Source organism: Prionailurus viverrinus, chromosome A2 (assembly GCF_022837055.1).
Source record: "Prionailurus viverrinus isolate Anna chromosome A2, UM_Priviv_1.0, whole genome shotgun sequence".
NCBI lineage: Eukaryota > Metazoa > Chordata > Mammalia > Carnivora > Felidae > Prionailurus > Prionailurus viverrinus.
This window is the reverse complement of record NC_062562.1, coordinates 114,740,018-114,756,813: the sequence shown is the minus strand read 5'-3', so window position 1 is coordinate 114,756,813 and position 16,796 is coordinate 114,740,018. Positions and strand designations below refer to the sequence as shown.

At 42.8% G+C, this 16,796-nt stretch overlaps 1 protein-coding gene across 5 annotated transcripts in view; it reads left to right on the top strand.

Annotated features, from left to right (window-relative positions):
• CDCA7L (cell division cycle associated 7 like) overlaps positions 1–16,796 on the top strand; it is a 72,067-nt gene that overhangs the window by 46,453 nt on the left and 8,818 nt on the right. For 4 of the 5 annotated variants that reach the window (XM_047849111.1, XM_047849110.1, XM_047849109.1 and 1 more), the window contains exons 2-3: positions 8,378–8,518; positions 13,969–14,106. In XM_047849111.1, the coding sequence (XP_047705067.1) occupies positions 8,456–8,518; positions 13,969–14,106 (201 nt within the window). In that variant the 5' untranslated portion in view covers positions 8,378–8,455. The remainder of the gene's footprint in view (positions 1–8,377; positions 8,519–13,968; positions 14,107–16,796) is intronic. The other variant, XM_047849108.1, reaches the window with a different exon arrangement.

Genomic DNA, 16,796 nt, shown 5'->3' with positions numbered 1-16,796 from the left:
GTCTCTTTGGGTTACTATTTGCATTGAATATCTTTTGTGTCCTTTCACTTTTCAGCCTAAATGTCTTTTTAGGCATGAAGTGAGTCTCTTACAGATAGTATACATTTGGATACCAGTTTTGTTTTGTTTTTTAATTCTTCCTTCCTGTGTCTTTTGATTGTAGAGTCTAATCTGCATTTTTTTTTAACCTTTTTTAAAAGTTTATTTATTTACTTGGAGAGCGAGTGGGGGATGGACAGAGAGAGGGTGAGAGAGAGAATCCCAGATAGGCTCCACACTGTCAGCACAGAGCCCAGTGCGGGGCTCAAACCCATGAATTGGCAAGATTATGACGAGCTGAAATCAGGAGTTGAATGTTTAACCAACTGAGCCATCCAGTCTCCCTAATCTGTTTGCATTTAAAGTGGTTACTCATAGGGAAGGACTTGTACCATTTTGTTTTCTTTTGTTCTCTTTTTTTTTTTAATAGCTTTTTTGCGCCTTGTTTCCTCTGTTAGTGCCTACTTTTGTGTTTTGTTGATTTCTTTGTAATGGTGTATTTTGATTCCCCTTTCATTTCCTTTTGTGTGTATTCTATAGATTTTTTTTCCTCTGTGTTATCATAGGGGTTACATATAACGTTCTCTAATTAAAATAATTTGATTGCTACCAATTTGTCATTGGCATACAAAACCTCTACTCCTATACAGCTCTGTCCCCTCTTTTGTTATTGATGTCACCGATTACATCTTTATGCATTGTGCACCACTAACAGATTCATAGGTGCATTTTTATACTGTAGAAAAGAAAAAGTGGGGTTACAGATTGAATTTACATTAATACCAGTATTTATATTTTACTTGAAAACTTTATATTTCATATGGCTTTGAGTTACCCTCTGGTTCCCTTTCATTTCATCTCAGAGGACTCCCTTTAGGCTTTCTTGTTAGGCAAGTCTGGTACTAATGAACTCCCTCAGCTTTTGTTTATTTGGTAATGTCTTCATTTCTCCCTCATTTTTGAAGGACACTTTTGCCAGATACAGAGTTCTTAGTTGACAGAAGTAAGTTTTTTCCTTCAGTGCTTTACACACGTCATCCCACTGTCTCCTGGCCTTCAAGATTTCTGCTGAGCAGTCAGCTGATTATCTTGTGGAGGACTCCTTATATGTAATGAGTTGCTTTTTTCTGGCTGCTTTCAGTATTCTGTCTTTGTCTTTTTGTTTAAGTTTATTTTATTTATTTTGAAAGCACCAGTGGGGGAGGGGCAGAGAAGGAGAGAGAGAATCCCAAGCAGGCTCTGAGCAGAGCCTGACACGAGGCTCGAACTCACAAACTGTGAGATTGTGACCTGAGCCGAAGTCAGATGCTTAACTGGCTGAGCCACCCAGGTGCCCCACACATTTTTTGATTGGATGGTTTTTGTTGCTGCATTGTAGGAGATCTTTATCTATTCTCAGTGCTAGAGCCTTACTGCTTACATGATTTGCAGCTATTACCCCATTCCGTAGGTTGCCTTTCACTCTCTTAATAATGTCCTTTGATACATAGATGTTTTTACTTTTGATGAAGTCCATCTTTACCAGTTTATTTTTCTTTTGTTACTCATGTTTTTGGTGTCCTCTTAAGTTCAGGTTTTTTTGATTGAATTAAATACTGAATACTAACTAATACGTAGTTATTTCATTGAAAAATTGCATTTGCTTGGGATGTCTTTTGTTAGGGGTATTAACAAGTTGTGTGCCCTTTAGTAAGTAGGCTGAACTTTGCTGCCTTTTGGAATGAGGGGAGGTCCTCCAACTGATGGATGACATCTCATCACACTTTGGTAATCCTTGACTTTATGATCCTCTTAGCTATTAATAGTTCATATACTCCTGTCACTCTGAGTTTAACCATATTTTCTGGAAGTCTTTGAATCTCACTGTATGTATGTATGTTTGTTTGTTTTTTTTTAACTACCCTGTTTTAGATGTATATGACCAAATTTCTGTTTTGAAACCTGAATCCCATTTGTTCTCTCCTTAGTTCTGTGTGAGGGTGTTTGTCCAGGCGTACTCTCCCCTTCGTCGAGGGTGCCCTTAAATGACACAGTTGAGAAGGACACTTGTCTTAACTTCTGTTGCTTTAATCACTTAGGGAGGTTGAAGACTTTTAAAATAACGTTTTTAGCCTCTTCTCTGTTCCTTTTTAGTGGATTTTCTTTGTTTTACCTATTTTATCTGTGTGACTCTTGGAACATACCATTTTGTATGAGCTTCTCCGTAACATTAGTAATTTGTCTACTTGTGGCACATCTTTTCTCCCAACTTTTTTTCCTTTGCAAAATTTTTCTTTTTAGAAGTTTAAAACTGTTAAGTGGTCCATGATCCTACTCTTTTCCAGTTTTTAAAATTTATTTTTATATTCTTTTTCCCTTTTTTTTCTTTTTGTTTATGTTTTAATTTTATTTTTGAGAGAGAGAGACAGAGTGTGAGTGGGGAAGGGGCAGAGAGAGTGGGAGAAACAGAATCTGAAGCAGGCTCCAGGCTCCAGGCTGTCAGCACAGAGCCCGATGTGGGGCTCGAACTCACGGTTGGTGAGATCATGACCTGAGCCAGAGTTGGACGCCCAACTGATTGAGCCACCCAGGTGCCCCTTTATATTTTTATTTTAAAGAGAGAGTGAGCACACCGGCAGGAGAGAGGGGCAGAGGGAGAGAGAGAATCCCAAGTAGGCTCCACTCTCAGCACAGAGCCCGATGTGGGGCTCTGGGACCCACGACCTGGGATCATGACCTGAGCTGAAATTAGGAGTTGGATGCTCAACAGACAGAGCCACCCGGGCGCCCTCTTTTCCATTTTGATCTGCTTAACATGCGTGCTTAAAGTCTCCCCCATTCAGAGGCCAGCTGTGTGTTCACATTACATATATTCTCCTTTGTGGTATCGAGAGAGAAGCAAAATGGACCGGGTTACTCTTCTCAGACAGGCAGTTTTGCCATCATCAGTGATTGACATCATCTTTTCCCCATTGATGTGTGGTGTTCTTCTTACCAAATCTTAATTCTATGTGCTAGGATCCAAGTCTAGGAAATCTGTAGGTCTACACTGTTTCTACATAATTTTCTTCCTTTTTCCTAAGGCTTAATTTATATACAGTGAAATTAATCGTTTTTATTGTTCAGTTCTATGGATTTTTGTGTAATCACTGCCACAATTGATTTTATCATCTCTCAAAAGTTTCCTCTGACCTCTAGCCTCAGGCAGCCATTGATCTGTGTTCTGTTTCTATAGTTTTGCCTTTTCCAAAATGTCACATAAGTGGAATCAGACAATATGTAGCCTTTTTCATTGGGCCTAATGCATTTGAGGTTTATCCATATGGCGTCTATCAGTAACTTTTTTTTTATTGCTGGCAGTATTCCATGGTATTTCTGTCCCCCGTTTTGTTTATCCATTTCTACCTGATTTGGATTTGTTATGGGTTTGGGAATAAAATTGCTGATTACAAGTTTTTTGCAAACCTATGTTTTCATCTCATTTGGGTAAACACCTAGGAGCAGGAATGCTGTATCATGTGCTAAGAGTGTTTAATTTCATAAGAAGCTGCTAAATTGTTTTTCCAAAGCGGCCCTACCGTTTGATATTTCCATCCCCCACTTATGAGAGTGCCGGGTGCCCCGCATCCTTGTCAGTCAGTGGATTGCTGCTAAGCTGCACAGAAAGATGATAATCCTTGGGCCTGATGTCGTGTTCCATTGCTGAACTGGTCACACATAGGAAGGATGTCCCCTTGAACCTTTTATCAGGTGTGTTGCGTAGAAATCTTGATTTCTTTGTCGAGTCTGTTAAATAGCATTTTTTATTGAAGACACTTGAGTATCTTATGAAGATTTTTGCTAAATCCTAGAGCTTGTGACTGAAACTCTTCATGCCTTTTGAAGTTAGGCAGCAAGAAACAGAGCCCTGAATGCCCCAAGAATGCCTACTGGTGTTTGCTTTTTTGAAAGCGTGTTCTTTCCTTTCGTTCCCAATTGGTAATTACAGTGCCCTAATGGTACCTCTGGAGCAGATGCAGAAGTCTTAGAGGAAGAGGGAGGAATTGGGCCGACATAGGCTTTGCATGGGGCGGGGGCCGAGGGTTGGGGGGTGCTGCCGCTACAGCCCGGGGCTGATGCAGTTGTGGCCGGAAGAAATTTACTCGTATTGCCAGCCTTTCCAGCCTATCCATTCCTTACGGATGCTTCTGTTAAATCATTACATGGGATGCGCTTCCTTCTTTCACCTTTTATGTTAAAACCGGCTTCTGGGGGCACCTAGGTGGCTTACTTGGTTAAGCATCTGACTCGTAGTTTCGGCCCAGGTCATGATCTCCTGGTTCCTGGGATCTAGTCCCGTGTTGGACTCAGAGTTGAGTGAGGAGTCTGCTTGAGATTCTCTCTCTCCCCTTCTCCGTGCCCCTCTCCAGCTCTCTCTCAAAATAAATGAATTTAACAACAACAACAAAATAGGCTTCTGAGCCAGCGGAGCTCTCTGATTCATAGAACGGTGGTAAGTCAAACGGAAGCTAACTGGAACCAGTCACGATCCTTCATTGCCACTTTAGGGACTGAACTCCCTAAAATCTAACACACTTTATGCTTCTCCAGTTACAAGTGTTTTTTTGGTGTATTGGTTGTGATGGCTTAACAAAAGTATCTTTGAAAAGAAAGATAAGGGTGCCAAATACTGTTAAATTTACCTCCTGAAGAAAAGTTTTAATTTTTCTGCCAAGAACCATGTCAGGCTTTGTGAGGAGCTTCTCAGCATAAATGTGGCAGTGTTTTTTTTTTTGTTTGTTTTGTTTTTTGTTTTGCTGTTGTTACTAGAACTCTTTCTGTGTCTGCCCGAATGCTGAGACCATTTCAGGGTTCCACACGGACGTAGTTATTGTAATAATTCTAAGTGCCAGTTTCACATAAGAATGTCTTGTAGCAATACATATTATTTTATGAAAATCTCCAGCCTTGAGGACACCTCTTTAATATTCATATGATGAAATGGGAAGTACAGGTAAAGTACATTTGCATCCTCAAGTTCAGTGATGGGCAGGTTATCTCAGGGCAGAGGTCTAGTAGGTAGTGGGACTGTATGCCAAGGATCCAAAGGACTGCAAAGGAATCTGAAACTCGATTGTCATTGGTGGTTATTGTTGGTAGTGGTGTTGGTGGTATAAGTTGGAAACTATTTTGTGTGTGTTGTAGATAAAACAAGTGGGTACGTACATGAGAAATACTGAGAGTTGGAGGTTTTTTTAAATAAAAAGTTCTAAGTATTTATTTTTGAGAGAGACAATGAGAACATGAGCAAGGGAGGGGCAGAGAGAGGGAGAATCCTGAGCAGGCTCTGCACGGGGCTCGAACTCACAAATCCAGAGACCATGACCTGAGCCAAAAATAAGAGTTGGACGCTTAACTGAGCCACCCAGGTGCCCTGAGAGTTGGAGTTTTCATTGTGGGGGAAGGGAGATAATAATGGGGGAGTTGCTGTACTGGATTTGAGTTCACGGTGTCATTATGAACATGTGATTTGGAATATTTAAAATATCCTTGCTCTGTCCTGGCAAAGAGCTTAGAAGCAGTGATAACTTAACCAGCAAGGAGCACACCGAGTTCTCAGATCTGATTTCTTTTTTTTTTTTTTTTTTTTTTTTTAATTTTTTTTCAATGTTTGTTTATTTTTGGGACAGAGAGAGACAGAGCATGAACAGGGGAGGGGCAGAGAGAGAGGGAGACACAGAATCGGAAACAGGCTCCAGGCTCTGAGCCATCAGCCCAGAGCCTGACGCGGGGCTCGAACTCACGGACCGCGAGATCGTGACCTGGCTGAAGTCGGACGCTTAACCGACTGCGCCACCCAGGCGCCCCTCAGATCTGATTTCTAAATGCCAGTGCACCTTGGAGAAATGGCTGATCCGAGGTCTGGGCAGGGAAAGTATAAGGCTCACTTGGCACAGTTGTGCCTCAAAGGAAAGAGGTTCCCACAGACTATTAGGGTTGTGTCAAAAGGACATAGAAACTCTCTTGAAGGAGCTCCCCTAGTGGCCAAATAGGACAATTTGAGCATCAGAAATAATGGTGACAGTAGTGGATTATATAACACGTTGAATAAAAAAAAATTCCATGAACCTACATGGGAGGGAGAGAAGGGGAAAGAGGGGGCGACAGCAAGAGACAGAATCTTGTGTTCCAGAAGAGTGCCAGCTAGTATATAAAGGATGAATCAAATTTGAAAATGACCTTTTTGCAACCCCTAGTGTGTAGTAATTGATTCAGGTAAGACTTACCAATGGTTGCTGAAACTACTGAGTGAATTGTTATCAGGGGAAGGATATCCACAGAATGTCAACTATCACCCTACTTATTTCTCACTAAGTAAAAAGGGGAAGAGGTATTTTTGCTAAGGAGAAATCTGGCACGTCCTACCCCCACTTGTTGATCAGAGAGCATCACCACTAAAAAAACAGACAGCCAGACATGTTGTGCTTTCTGAATAAAGCAGCAGCAATGCCTACAAAATAGTCATCATCTTCCCAGAAAGAAGTGAACTTGAATCTGCTGAGCTTATAACTTCAACTACCAAATCACAGGAAATCCACAGGGACAGGGGAGTCTGGTAAATATCATCTTGCAGCTGCAACAAACAAACAAAACTTCAGCCTTCCAGACTCTTGCAGACTCTACAATCAGATGACCCAGTTTGTTCAAAAGTAAGTTACCAAAAGAAAAAAAAGGACACCTGCGAAAAGTATTAAGCGACCTATTGATGTGTATTTGGACCCTATTGAAATCATGATACAAATGAACTGTGAGTTACAAAAATAAGTTAACAGAACCTAGAACAGAGACTGTATTTGCCCATGATACTGGGTGAAATGATACTATGTCTGCAGTTGCTTCAAAATGATTTGGAAGGAGGGCATTTGAGTAGAGCTACAGATGAATCAAATTGATTCATGAGCAAATAATTGCTAGGGAGTCCATGTGTGTATTCCTTATACCGTTCTACCTACTTAAGAATATGTTGGGAAATTTTTATAATTATGTTAAAAAAACACTGATTATTAGGGGATAACCTGATATTTTTGTGCCTCTTTTTGCATTGCATCTGTGTAGAATCGTCAACAGTATTTATCTTAAATATATCAGGAATCAATCACATAAGCTCAGGATGTATGACATTCTACAAGGCAGTTGTCCTAGGCTATTTAAATAATGTCAGTGGTATGAAAAGCAACGAAAAACAGTGTCCTAAAAAAACGAAGACAATGCACGATATCTGGTTGAATGGATCCCCTTTGTCCCCCCAAAATTACTAAAGACATTTTGGCGACAGTTGTAGATATTTAAATATGAACTTGTAGTAAATGATATTATGGAATTAATATTATTTAGGTGTGATTGTAGTTTTGGGGCTGTATAGGAGAATGTTTTTATGCTCGGGAGATGTGTGCTAAAGTATTTTAGGGTGAATTAGTATGTTTTCTGCAACTTACTTTGAATATACATGGATTGAGTTGGCTCATGCGAAATGGCTGTTTTTCTAGGTCACAAACAGTGAAATACTAGCTAATGCCTATGGTTCCACCTGATGTTTGTTGAAAGAGAAAACAAGCAAATGGGGCTCCAGGTGAAGAATATATGGATGTTTGTACTGTTCCTTCACCTCCCTGTGGCTTTGAACTTTTTCAAAATCACGAGTTGGGAACAAATAGGCAGTCAACATACGAACAGGAACTCTCAGCAAATACATACTTGTTACATCAAGTGTGCTGACAACATTCTTTCTTGGGATAATTGCCCATAATACGGTTTAAATTCTCTTGGGATTAATTCTAGAAGTACTTGATTGAGAATATAGAAAAGGAGTAAATCTGCTTACTTTATTGTGTGAATTTTCACATCTGAATCAGCAGATGACAAAAGGAACAGAAAGATTAAAGAGCTATAGGTGGAAATGAAGAAAAGAGGAGCTTAGTAATTATCTTACGTAATGTTTTTTACATGGATGACATTTAAAGACAGATCCAGTGTAGGAGACAAATAGATTGTGGTTTCTCAGAAACCAGTGATGGTTTCCTTATTTTTTTCGTGAAGAGGTCAAAAACAGCATCTATCTAGCTATGGCCTTGACATTCTCTGTAATATGGGATAGATCTCTAGAATTTGAAAAAGAACAGTTTTGTTCTCCGTTCCCCCTCTTCTTTTGTTGCCCTGAGGTATCAACTGAAGCACATTTTGCTCGGTTACTGGGGTCTTCTGGGCGACCATGGCAGATTGATAGAGCTAGGAGATGCTAATTCCTACTCCTCTCTAGAAAATTTCCCTAAGTGAACCCAGCCCCTGGTTTTATCCTTCTTCTTTTTTGAATCCAAAACAGATCCCTAAAGAAGTGGCTGACATCTTTAACGCCCCCAGTGATGATGAAGAGTTTGTCGGTTTCCAAGATGATGTTCCCATGGAAACCTTCTCATCAGAGGAGAGCTGTGATAGTTTTGACTCTCTGGAGCCAGGGAAACAGGTACGGATGCTTCCTTTTCTGACAGGTGTGGCCTTCTGGAAGCCTGGATCTTGGTTTGGGTATTTTTTTGAGTGTGGTCTGAGATTGGTGATAGCAGTTGATGGTTGAGCATTTTTGAAGCATTATGCCTTCATATTTCAAGAACTGGTGAGCATTCCTACATCACTTATACTCTTTAAGTCCTTTCTGTGTACAGTAATTTTTTTTTTTTTTTTTTTTTTAATAAACGGGGCCTCACATCTGAGCCATTTTCTTTGCAACTTCAGGGCTGCAGCCTGTGTTGAGGCTGTATTCTGAGTGCTCCCACATGGCTGGCAGGAGAGGGCTGGGTCCATGTAGCGACAGTCCACACTGCAGTGCAGGAACATGTGGTTACCATGAGACATTTGTGTTTCTGTGCTCCTGCGGTGTGGTTCTTCCGGCACCTCACTCCTGGACGTGCTGGGGAGAACGTTATTCTTTCTTTAATTACTTAGATCTCTGGCAAACACAAGTTGCATTTCTCTGAGAGTTGGATTCCTGGAGGTTTATATTGTGCCTTAGCAGCAGCATGGCCAGTCAAAATAGCTAGCCTTCTGTGGCACTTACTTCGGAGTTCATTGTGGCTCTCAAAATTCATCATCCTCCCTGGACCATAGCCTATCTTAAAAGGCTGTAAATTAAACCTGCCTTGCTTCAACTGGGCAAGTACAGGAGGAGAAGCAGTTAATTACATAGGGGTAGTGCCTGCTTCGTCACTCGGCTGCCTGTGTGTTGTGGCCTCTGTGGGAGCTGGTCTTTCTCGGGTTCAGTAGCCTCCCTGGTGTCTGTGGTCCTCACTTTCCTTGATGTCTCCGTAGCATTTGACCCACCAGCCACCTGCTTCCACTCTCCAGGTTTCTTCCTCTCTCTCACGTCATTCATTCTTTGTGGTCATCTCTATTTCCTGTCCCCATATGTGGATGTTCTTCAGGATTTTGTGTCCAGACCTTTCCTTTTCGTGACCTAGGGGTTGGCCTGCTTTCAGCCATTACCTCCAAGTTCTCAATGACTTGCCTTCTCTCCAGCCCCACATGTAACCTGAGTGCCAGTTGGACCAGCCTTGATCAAGGGAGATCTCACACTCACCATTTTCCCTTCCCTGGTTGTCCCTTTGTCTTCCTCATTCCTATCCTTATCTTTGGTGTTCTTGACCCCTCCTTCTCCTCTCCCATCTCCCCAGCTCCCTTGCAGGAGTCTCTGAATCTTCTGCCATGTTGCTGTCCTTCATCCCTTCCCTTTTCTCCTCCCTTCGGCTCCCAGGGTCCTCATAGCCTTTACTTCAGTTACAGAACTGAGCTCTGGTCATGATCATGGCCTTATTCAGAAGCCAGTAGTCTCTCCATCTGAACACAGTCAGGCAGTGGGGGAGGGGAGAGCCTGTAGATCCACCAGGAGGGGCATTCTGAGCAGTGCAGGGTGTGGGTGATGGGCTTTGTCTAGAGCCCAGGAGTGCTGTAGGCATTAAGAAACAAAGCAGCTTCCATATCTTGGCTACAGTAAATAATGCTGCAGTAAACATAAGGCTTTCAAATTAGCATTTTAATTTTCTTTGGGTAAATATCCAGTAGTGGAATTAGTGGATCATATGGTATTTCTATTTTTAATTTTTTTAGGAACCTCCATACTATTTTTCCACAGTGGCTGCAACAGTTTGCGTTCCTAGCAACAGTGCATGAGGGTTCCACATCCTCACCAACAGTTGAGTTCTTGTCTTTTTGTGTTGGCCATTCTGAGAGGTGTATGGTGACACCTCATTGTGGTTTTGATTTGCATTTTCCTGATGATGAGATAGGGAAGCAGCCTAAGTGTCCATCAGAAGAAGAATGGATAAAGAAGATGCTAAAAATGTATATGATGGAATATTATGCAGCCATAAAAAGGATGAGATAGTTGCCTTTTGCAACAACATGGATGGACCTAGAGTGTATCATGCTAAGTGAGATAAGTGAGACTGAGAAAGACAGATACCCTATGACTTCACTCATGTGGATCTAAGAATTAAAAAGCAAAATCAGACCTATAAATACAGAGAACAAAGTTGTCAGCAAGGAGGGAACTGGGGAGATGGGCAAAATGGGTGAAGGGGAGAAGGAGAACTAGGCTTCCAGTTTTGGAGCTAATAAGTCAGGGCAATAAAAGGCACAGCTTAGGGAATACAGTCAGTGACACTGTAATGGAGTTGTATGTTGACAGATGGTAGCTACACTTGTGAGCCTAGCATAATGTATAATATTGTACACCTAGAGGTAATGTAACATTCTGTGTCTGCTCCACTCAAAATTTAAAACAAAAAGCCACAACAGCTGCTTTTGATACTGTGACTGCTGCTACTTTTGTGCCGTCAAGCTTGCCCATCCTGTCCGTCCTGCCCACCCCTGCCGAGTCTGTCGCCAGTTGCCTTAGATGGCCCGTGACCGTGTGCTTTTCATACAGATTGCATTTAATTCGTGTACCTCCCTGGGACAGCGTGGGTTTTGTTATTATCCCTATCTCACAGGGGATGAAACTGAAGCTCAGGGCAGTGAAGTGACTTGTCTGAGCGCCCACATCTGAAAAATGTCTGAGCTGGGGTGTTTCAAACCTGGGAGCATCACCTCTCAGCCTCTTCCCTCTCCCTGCCCCTCCGTGGTGCCGTAGACACAAAACTGCGTGGACGCCCTCATCTGTGCACTGGTCTGCCCTTTGTACACGCTGGTCCATGCTGTGCCTTCTGCTTGCGTGTCCTCTGCTTTCTAGACTCTACCTCGGTTCAGATCCAGTCTAGATGCTGCTGCTTCCTGAAGTTTTACTGGGTTTTCTTTCTTTCTGTGTGCCATGTTGCATCTTCCTTACAACTCTGGTCCTCATCATGGTTACTTGTGGATCTGTCTCACTCCGCACTAAATTGTAACCTCTGCAATGTTTGAACGATGCTTTCCAGCTTTCCTGGCTTGGACTGCATACTTGTGTTGTTTCTTCCCTCATGTTCTCTGGGCTCAGCCCCTGTTGGTGAATGAGCGCCCATTGGCTAGAATTGAGGTGGGATGCTGGTCTAACTGGTTCAGGCCCCCGTCGTTTTCCAGTCTGTTTCTTCACCTCCCATGAGCTTCAAGATAAAAAATGTAAGCACTCTGTTAGATCCTCTTATCTGTTACTTCGTTACATCCCTGATTGTGGTACATAAACACAGGTGACCAAGATGCAGAACATACCGCCTGGTATTGATTGTAAAGGATCACATGCTGCAGAACCAAGAGCTGTGTGAGGGTTGTAACCAGGATTGCAGCCAGAATGTGGAGTGGATATTTTACTTCATACAGACTCCCCTTAAAAAACAGGGTTTTTTGGGGCACCTGGGTGGCTCAGTCGGTTGGGCGTCCGACTTCGGCTCAGGTCATGATCTCACGGTCCGTGAGTTCGAGCCCCGCGTCGGGCTCTGTGCTGACAGCTCAGAGCCTGGAGCCTGTTTCAGATTCTGTGTCTCTCTCTCTCTCTCTGACCCTCCCCCGTTCATGCTCTGTCTCTCTGTGTCTCAAAAATAAATAAACGTTAAAAAAAAAAAAAACAAACAGGGTTTTTTTAATATCTTGTGGAATAAGGAGAAGAAAAGCAGAGGCCTTGGTTTAGGACTGTGGCTAAGTTGTTTTTCTCTGTTAGAACTCATCATCAAAGGTATTGATTTCTCTCAGGCCGACCACTTCCCTCTGAGGCCAGCTCAAAGGCTAAAGAGAGCCAGAGGACCAGACGGTTGAAACTTGCTGTTCTAGGATGTGACCTGTTCTCTCTGGGCCCTAGGCAGGGACTGTGGGTGTATGATAAATGTACACATAGACCCCATTGCCCGAACACAGCCTGCAGAGGCCAGCTCAGGGCTCTGTGAGCAGGATATTATCTACCCTTGGAGGTGGCAGGTTCACGGTGGGTTTCCTTGGAGCCAGCTATGCACCATTCTTTTTAATAATAAACCCAGGCCTGTTGCTTCACCACCCTGAGCCCACACTTTCCCGATCCATGGTAACCAGCCGAGAGAAGCTGCATGAACTTGCACACAGTATGTAGCAATGTTGACTTTGGTCTTCCTTAAACACAATTTGAATTTCACTTTAAAGAAAGTTCCCTTTTGTGTTTGTATTTTTTTTTTTTTTTCAAGCAGCTGCACCATAGCTATCAACAAAGGAACAAAGTAATTTAGCTCCAAGCACACTCACTCCAATTACCCGTAATAATTCATAGGAGACATTTAAGCTTAAAAAAATGCTGGATATAGGCATTTCTTTCTCTTTCCCCCTGTAAGTTTTTCCACTCATCTATTATATCTATTTTTCTCCAGAGATTATCTGATCTGAAGAAGTGTATAATTAAAGTCAGAGAGAGGCAGTGGGGGGAGATCAAGATTCTCCCAACTAAATGTGGTGTGATGAGGGGTCATTGCTATATCGGGTGTGGGAGGAAGAGACGTCAGAGGCAACTGGGGACACGGACTTCAGCCCTGGTTGCCAACTTGGAGAAGGCTGGTTTGTGGGTCTCCTTTCTGTACTGCAGGTCTGTCTTTTCCCTCTTTTCTTTCAAGATAGCCATTTAGAGAGCTAGAGAGTATTTTTCCTTTTATGGGTTCTAAAGACCGAAAGAGTCATTGGAAAATGTCTTTCCTTTTTAAAAGTCTTAGAGCATCTTTCTGTCTGCTCACTTGATACCTCTTGGAGGTTGCTGGCCTTGTGTCTCCTGCAGGAGGGGCTTTCCTGGGAGTTGGGAAGATTGACGCTCCCATCACCCCTTCCGGTGGGTGGTGATGGAGCAAAGCCGTGGGCGGGAAGGGGCGTGAAAGGCGCTGGCCCTTTCCTGCAGAGAAACTTGCCCTCTCTGGAAGGGAGGCATGCTCACCAACTCAGAGGACGTGGATTTGGATGGCTGCTAGGAAGGAAGGCCAGCATGTGGGAGGGAGCCAGGCCTTCTCCTCATGGCTCCTTCCCGTGCGTGTTTGGCTCTGTGTGAGCAGACCTTCCCAATGGGCAGCCCTGGCGGGAGAAAAGGAATTCTATCAGCACTCCCCAGTCACACAAGAAGCTGACGGAGCCCCTGGCCATTCTGACTTTTTGAAATAATGCTGTTTATCGTTTCAAGTTGTTCAGCTGTTTCAGATTATTCTGTTTTCGTAAGCTGTAGCAAACGTGTATGTATATGTATGTTTTGTTATTGTGGTAAAATATACCTAATGTGAAATTTACCATTTCACCATTTTTTAAGTGCAGGCAAGTGCCCAGTTTCTTGCAAGCAAGATGCTAAGTGCCATTAAGTACATGCACAGTGTTGTGCATCTGTCATCTGTTATCCAGAACGTTCTCATCATTTCAAACAGAAACTCTACCCATTAAACAACTCCTCATTGTCCCCAACCCCCCTGGTAACCTCTGTTCTTTTTCCTTTATGACATATGTGTGTTTTTAATTTAGCAGGATGTGCGTTTCCATTCTAAATACTTCACGGAAGAGCTAAGAAGAATTTTTATAGAGGACACTGACTCAGAAACGGAAGAATTTGAAGGATTTACACAGAATGATCTGAATATAAACAGTAACCCAGAAGTAATGGTAATAATTATCAACACGAGGGAGTGTGGGTTGTAATATTTTTCAGTCTTGTTTCTGAATTGTATTTTCACTTGTAAGAAGTCACTTGGCAAATGAACGACTTCTTCTTACATGTTTATCTTAATTTTTTTTTTTAAGTTTACTTATTATGGAGAGAGAGAGAGAAGGTATGAGCAGGCACGCAAGAGTGAGCACACGTGGGGGAGGGGCACAGAGGAGAGACAGAATCCCAAGCAGGCTCCACACCATCAACACAGAGCACAAGGTGGGGCTGGAACTCACAAACTGAGATAATGAGTTGAGATCAAGAGTCGGCTGCTTAACCGACTGCACCACCCAGGCACCCACCCCCCCCCCCCCCCCCCCCGCATGTTTATCTTCAAAGTCAGTTAATAAAATATAAAAGTTGGTATTCCAAGGCTAATCCCCAGTCCACCAATCCATTATTCTCTGAGAGAAAATCCAGTTGTCTTTCTTTGATACCTTTGGAGTTTGGGGAGACTTACCTCAGTTTCCCTTATTGCCCTTCCAAAAGAATTTATTTCACACTTTCTTGAATATCTTTTCTCTGAAAAGAGGACAGTCTGGGGGTAGCAATTTCCTTAAAGTCATTTCTTGTTGTGTGCGGAGTCATGTTCTTAGGTTTGGAGTTAATGTGGCAAAAATTTAGCTGTGGCAAAACTTAAGAGCTTTACTTGCGCACTCTTGATTTGGATGCTGACGTGCTCTTTAAATGATAAAGAAGACCTGGGCTTGTCAGATTCCTGAGGGAAATCTCTTAGCACTTGACCTTCAAGAGACTTGTTGATTTTCCTTTACTCTATGTTTAAGCCAGTTTATTGCCAACTAGTATATGAATCTCAAGGTACCTTTAAAGAACAACCTTTGGGGGGTACCTGGGTGGCTCAGCTGGTTAAGCGTCTGACTTCAGCTCAGGTCATGATCTCACAGTCTGTGAGTTCGAGCCCTGTGTGGGGGCTCTGTGCTGATAGTTGGGATTCTGTATCTCCCTTTCTCTCTGCCCCTCCCCCATCCCTGCTTGAGCTCACTCGCTCTCTCTCACACATACACACAAACACATACACACTCTCTAAAAATAAACAAACATTTAAAAAATTTAAACAAAAAGCGAAACTTAAAACCTTTGGGTTTTTTTCAGACATAAAAATGTTTTCCATTAACTGAAAAAGAGCATACCTTTCTCCCCCAAAATCATTACACCACTTCCTTCTTGGGTATGAAGATAAAGGATAGAGATAAAGCCTCTTGATGTTCAGAAGCTCCTAAGCAGCAGAATCTGGTGTGGAACTTGTGTAGAAATTTAAATAAGCTGTAACTATTGGTTTGCTATGCCGCTCAACTTTTCCTGGGGGGATCTTAAGGCCTGAAAGCCCTAATGGTAGGCTGGCTTGTTTGATGTTGATCCCCCAACCCCGTCACCAGGAAGAGAACACAGAGCTCTGCCAGCCTAGTCCCCAAGCCCTCCTTTGGCCTTCAAAACGGAAGCTGCTGGTAAGGCAGTTGATGTGTTCTGGACAGCAAGACACTAAGATCTTTCCAAACCCTAATGGGTATCCCGTACTCTTAGTGACTTGTTTTTCTTCTGATTTTTTAGTTAAGCGATGTCAGGTTATTCAAAGAATTTGTGTTCCCAGCACGGGGAAGTGAACTACCCCAGAAGTCTTTTTTCTTTTCACTGGCCATATATTTGGGGTATGGATCGTGACATGTTCTGTTGACTGATGTTAACTCATAGCTTAGGGGAGGTCCACCTGCAGATTTTATTTTATTTTATTTACTTATTTATTTTTTACTTTTTAAAAAATGTTTACTTACTTTGAGAGAGAGAGAGAGAGAGAGTGAGCAGTGGAGGGGCAGAGAGAGAGAGAGAGAGAGAGAGAAACCCAAGCAGGCTCCACACTGTCAGCGCAGGGCCCCATGCGGGGCCCAAACCCACAAACCATGAGATCATGACCCGAGCCACAATCAGGAGTCAGACATGTAACTGACAGAGCCACCCAAGTGCCCCTGCAAATTTTATTTTAAATTTCAGTGAGCAGAGTCACCTGGGTTGCTCCGTCGGCTGCACGTCCGACTCTTTGATTTTGGCTCTGTCATGATCCATCACGAGGTCAAGCCCCATGTTGGGCTCTGCACTGACAGTGTGGAATCTACTTGGAATTCTCCCCCCACCCCTCTCCCCGCCTCTCTCTTCCCTTCCCTGCTCGTGCTCGCTCTATCTCTTTCAAGATAAACATTTAAAAATAAAATTCAGTGGGCAAGCAAACATTATTGCCTCCCTCCCCAACCTCCTGCCCACTGTAGTGGAGACTGGTGAGACCATCTTTTCCGATAATAGGATATTACTAGCCAGGGTGTTTGTTGGGTGGTCTTACAGCCGTATGTGCAGCAACCACAGCTGTGTTCTTGTCCTGTGGTCTGAGTCTCCACTGGTGTTTCCAGTTTGCTCTTGTCCACTTTAGTCCCTTATAGAGAGTCCTTAGTAAAGAGATACTGGTTAGATGATGAAGAAGATAAAGCCAATCTGAGACCACCTTGCTCTGAAGTTCTCCCAACAATGTCTTCCTAAAACTAGATTCCTTCAATCCCACTGTTTCAAATTCCAAAGCTACTGATGTAGAAAGTTCAGGATACTTAAAAAAAAAAAAAACAAAAAAAACCCCAGTTAA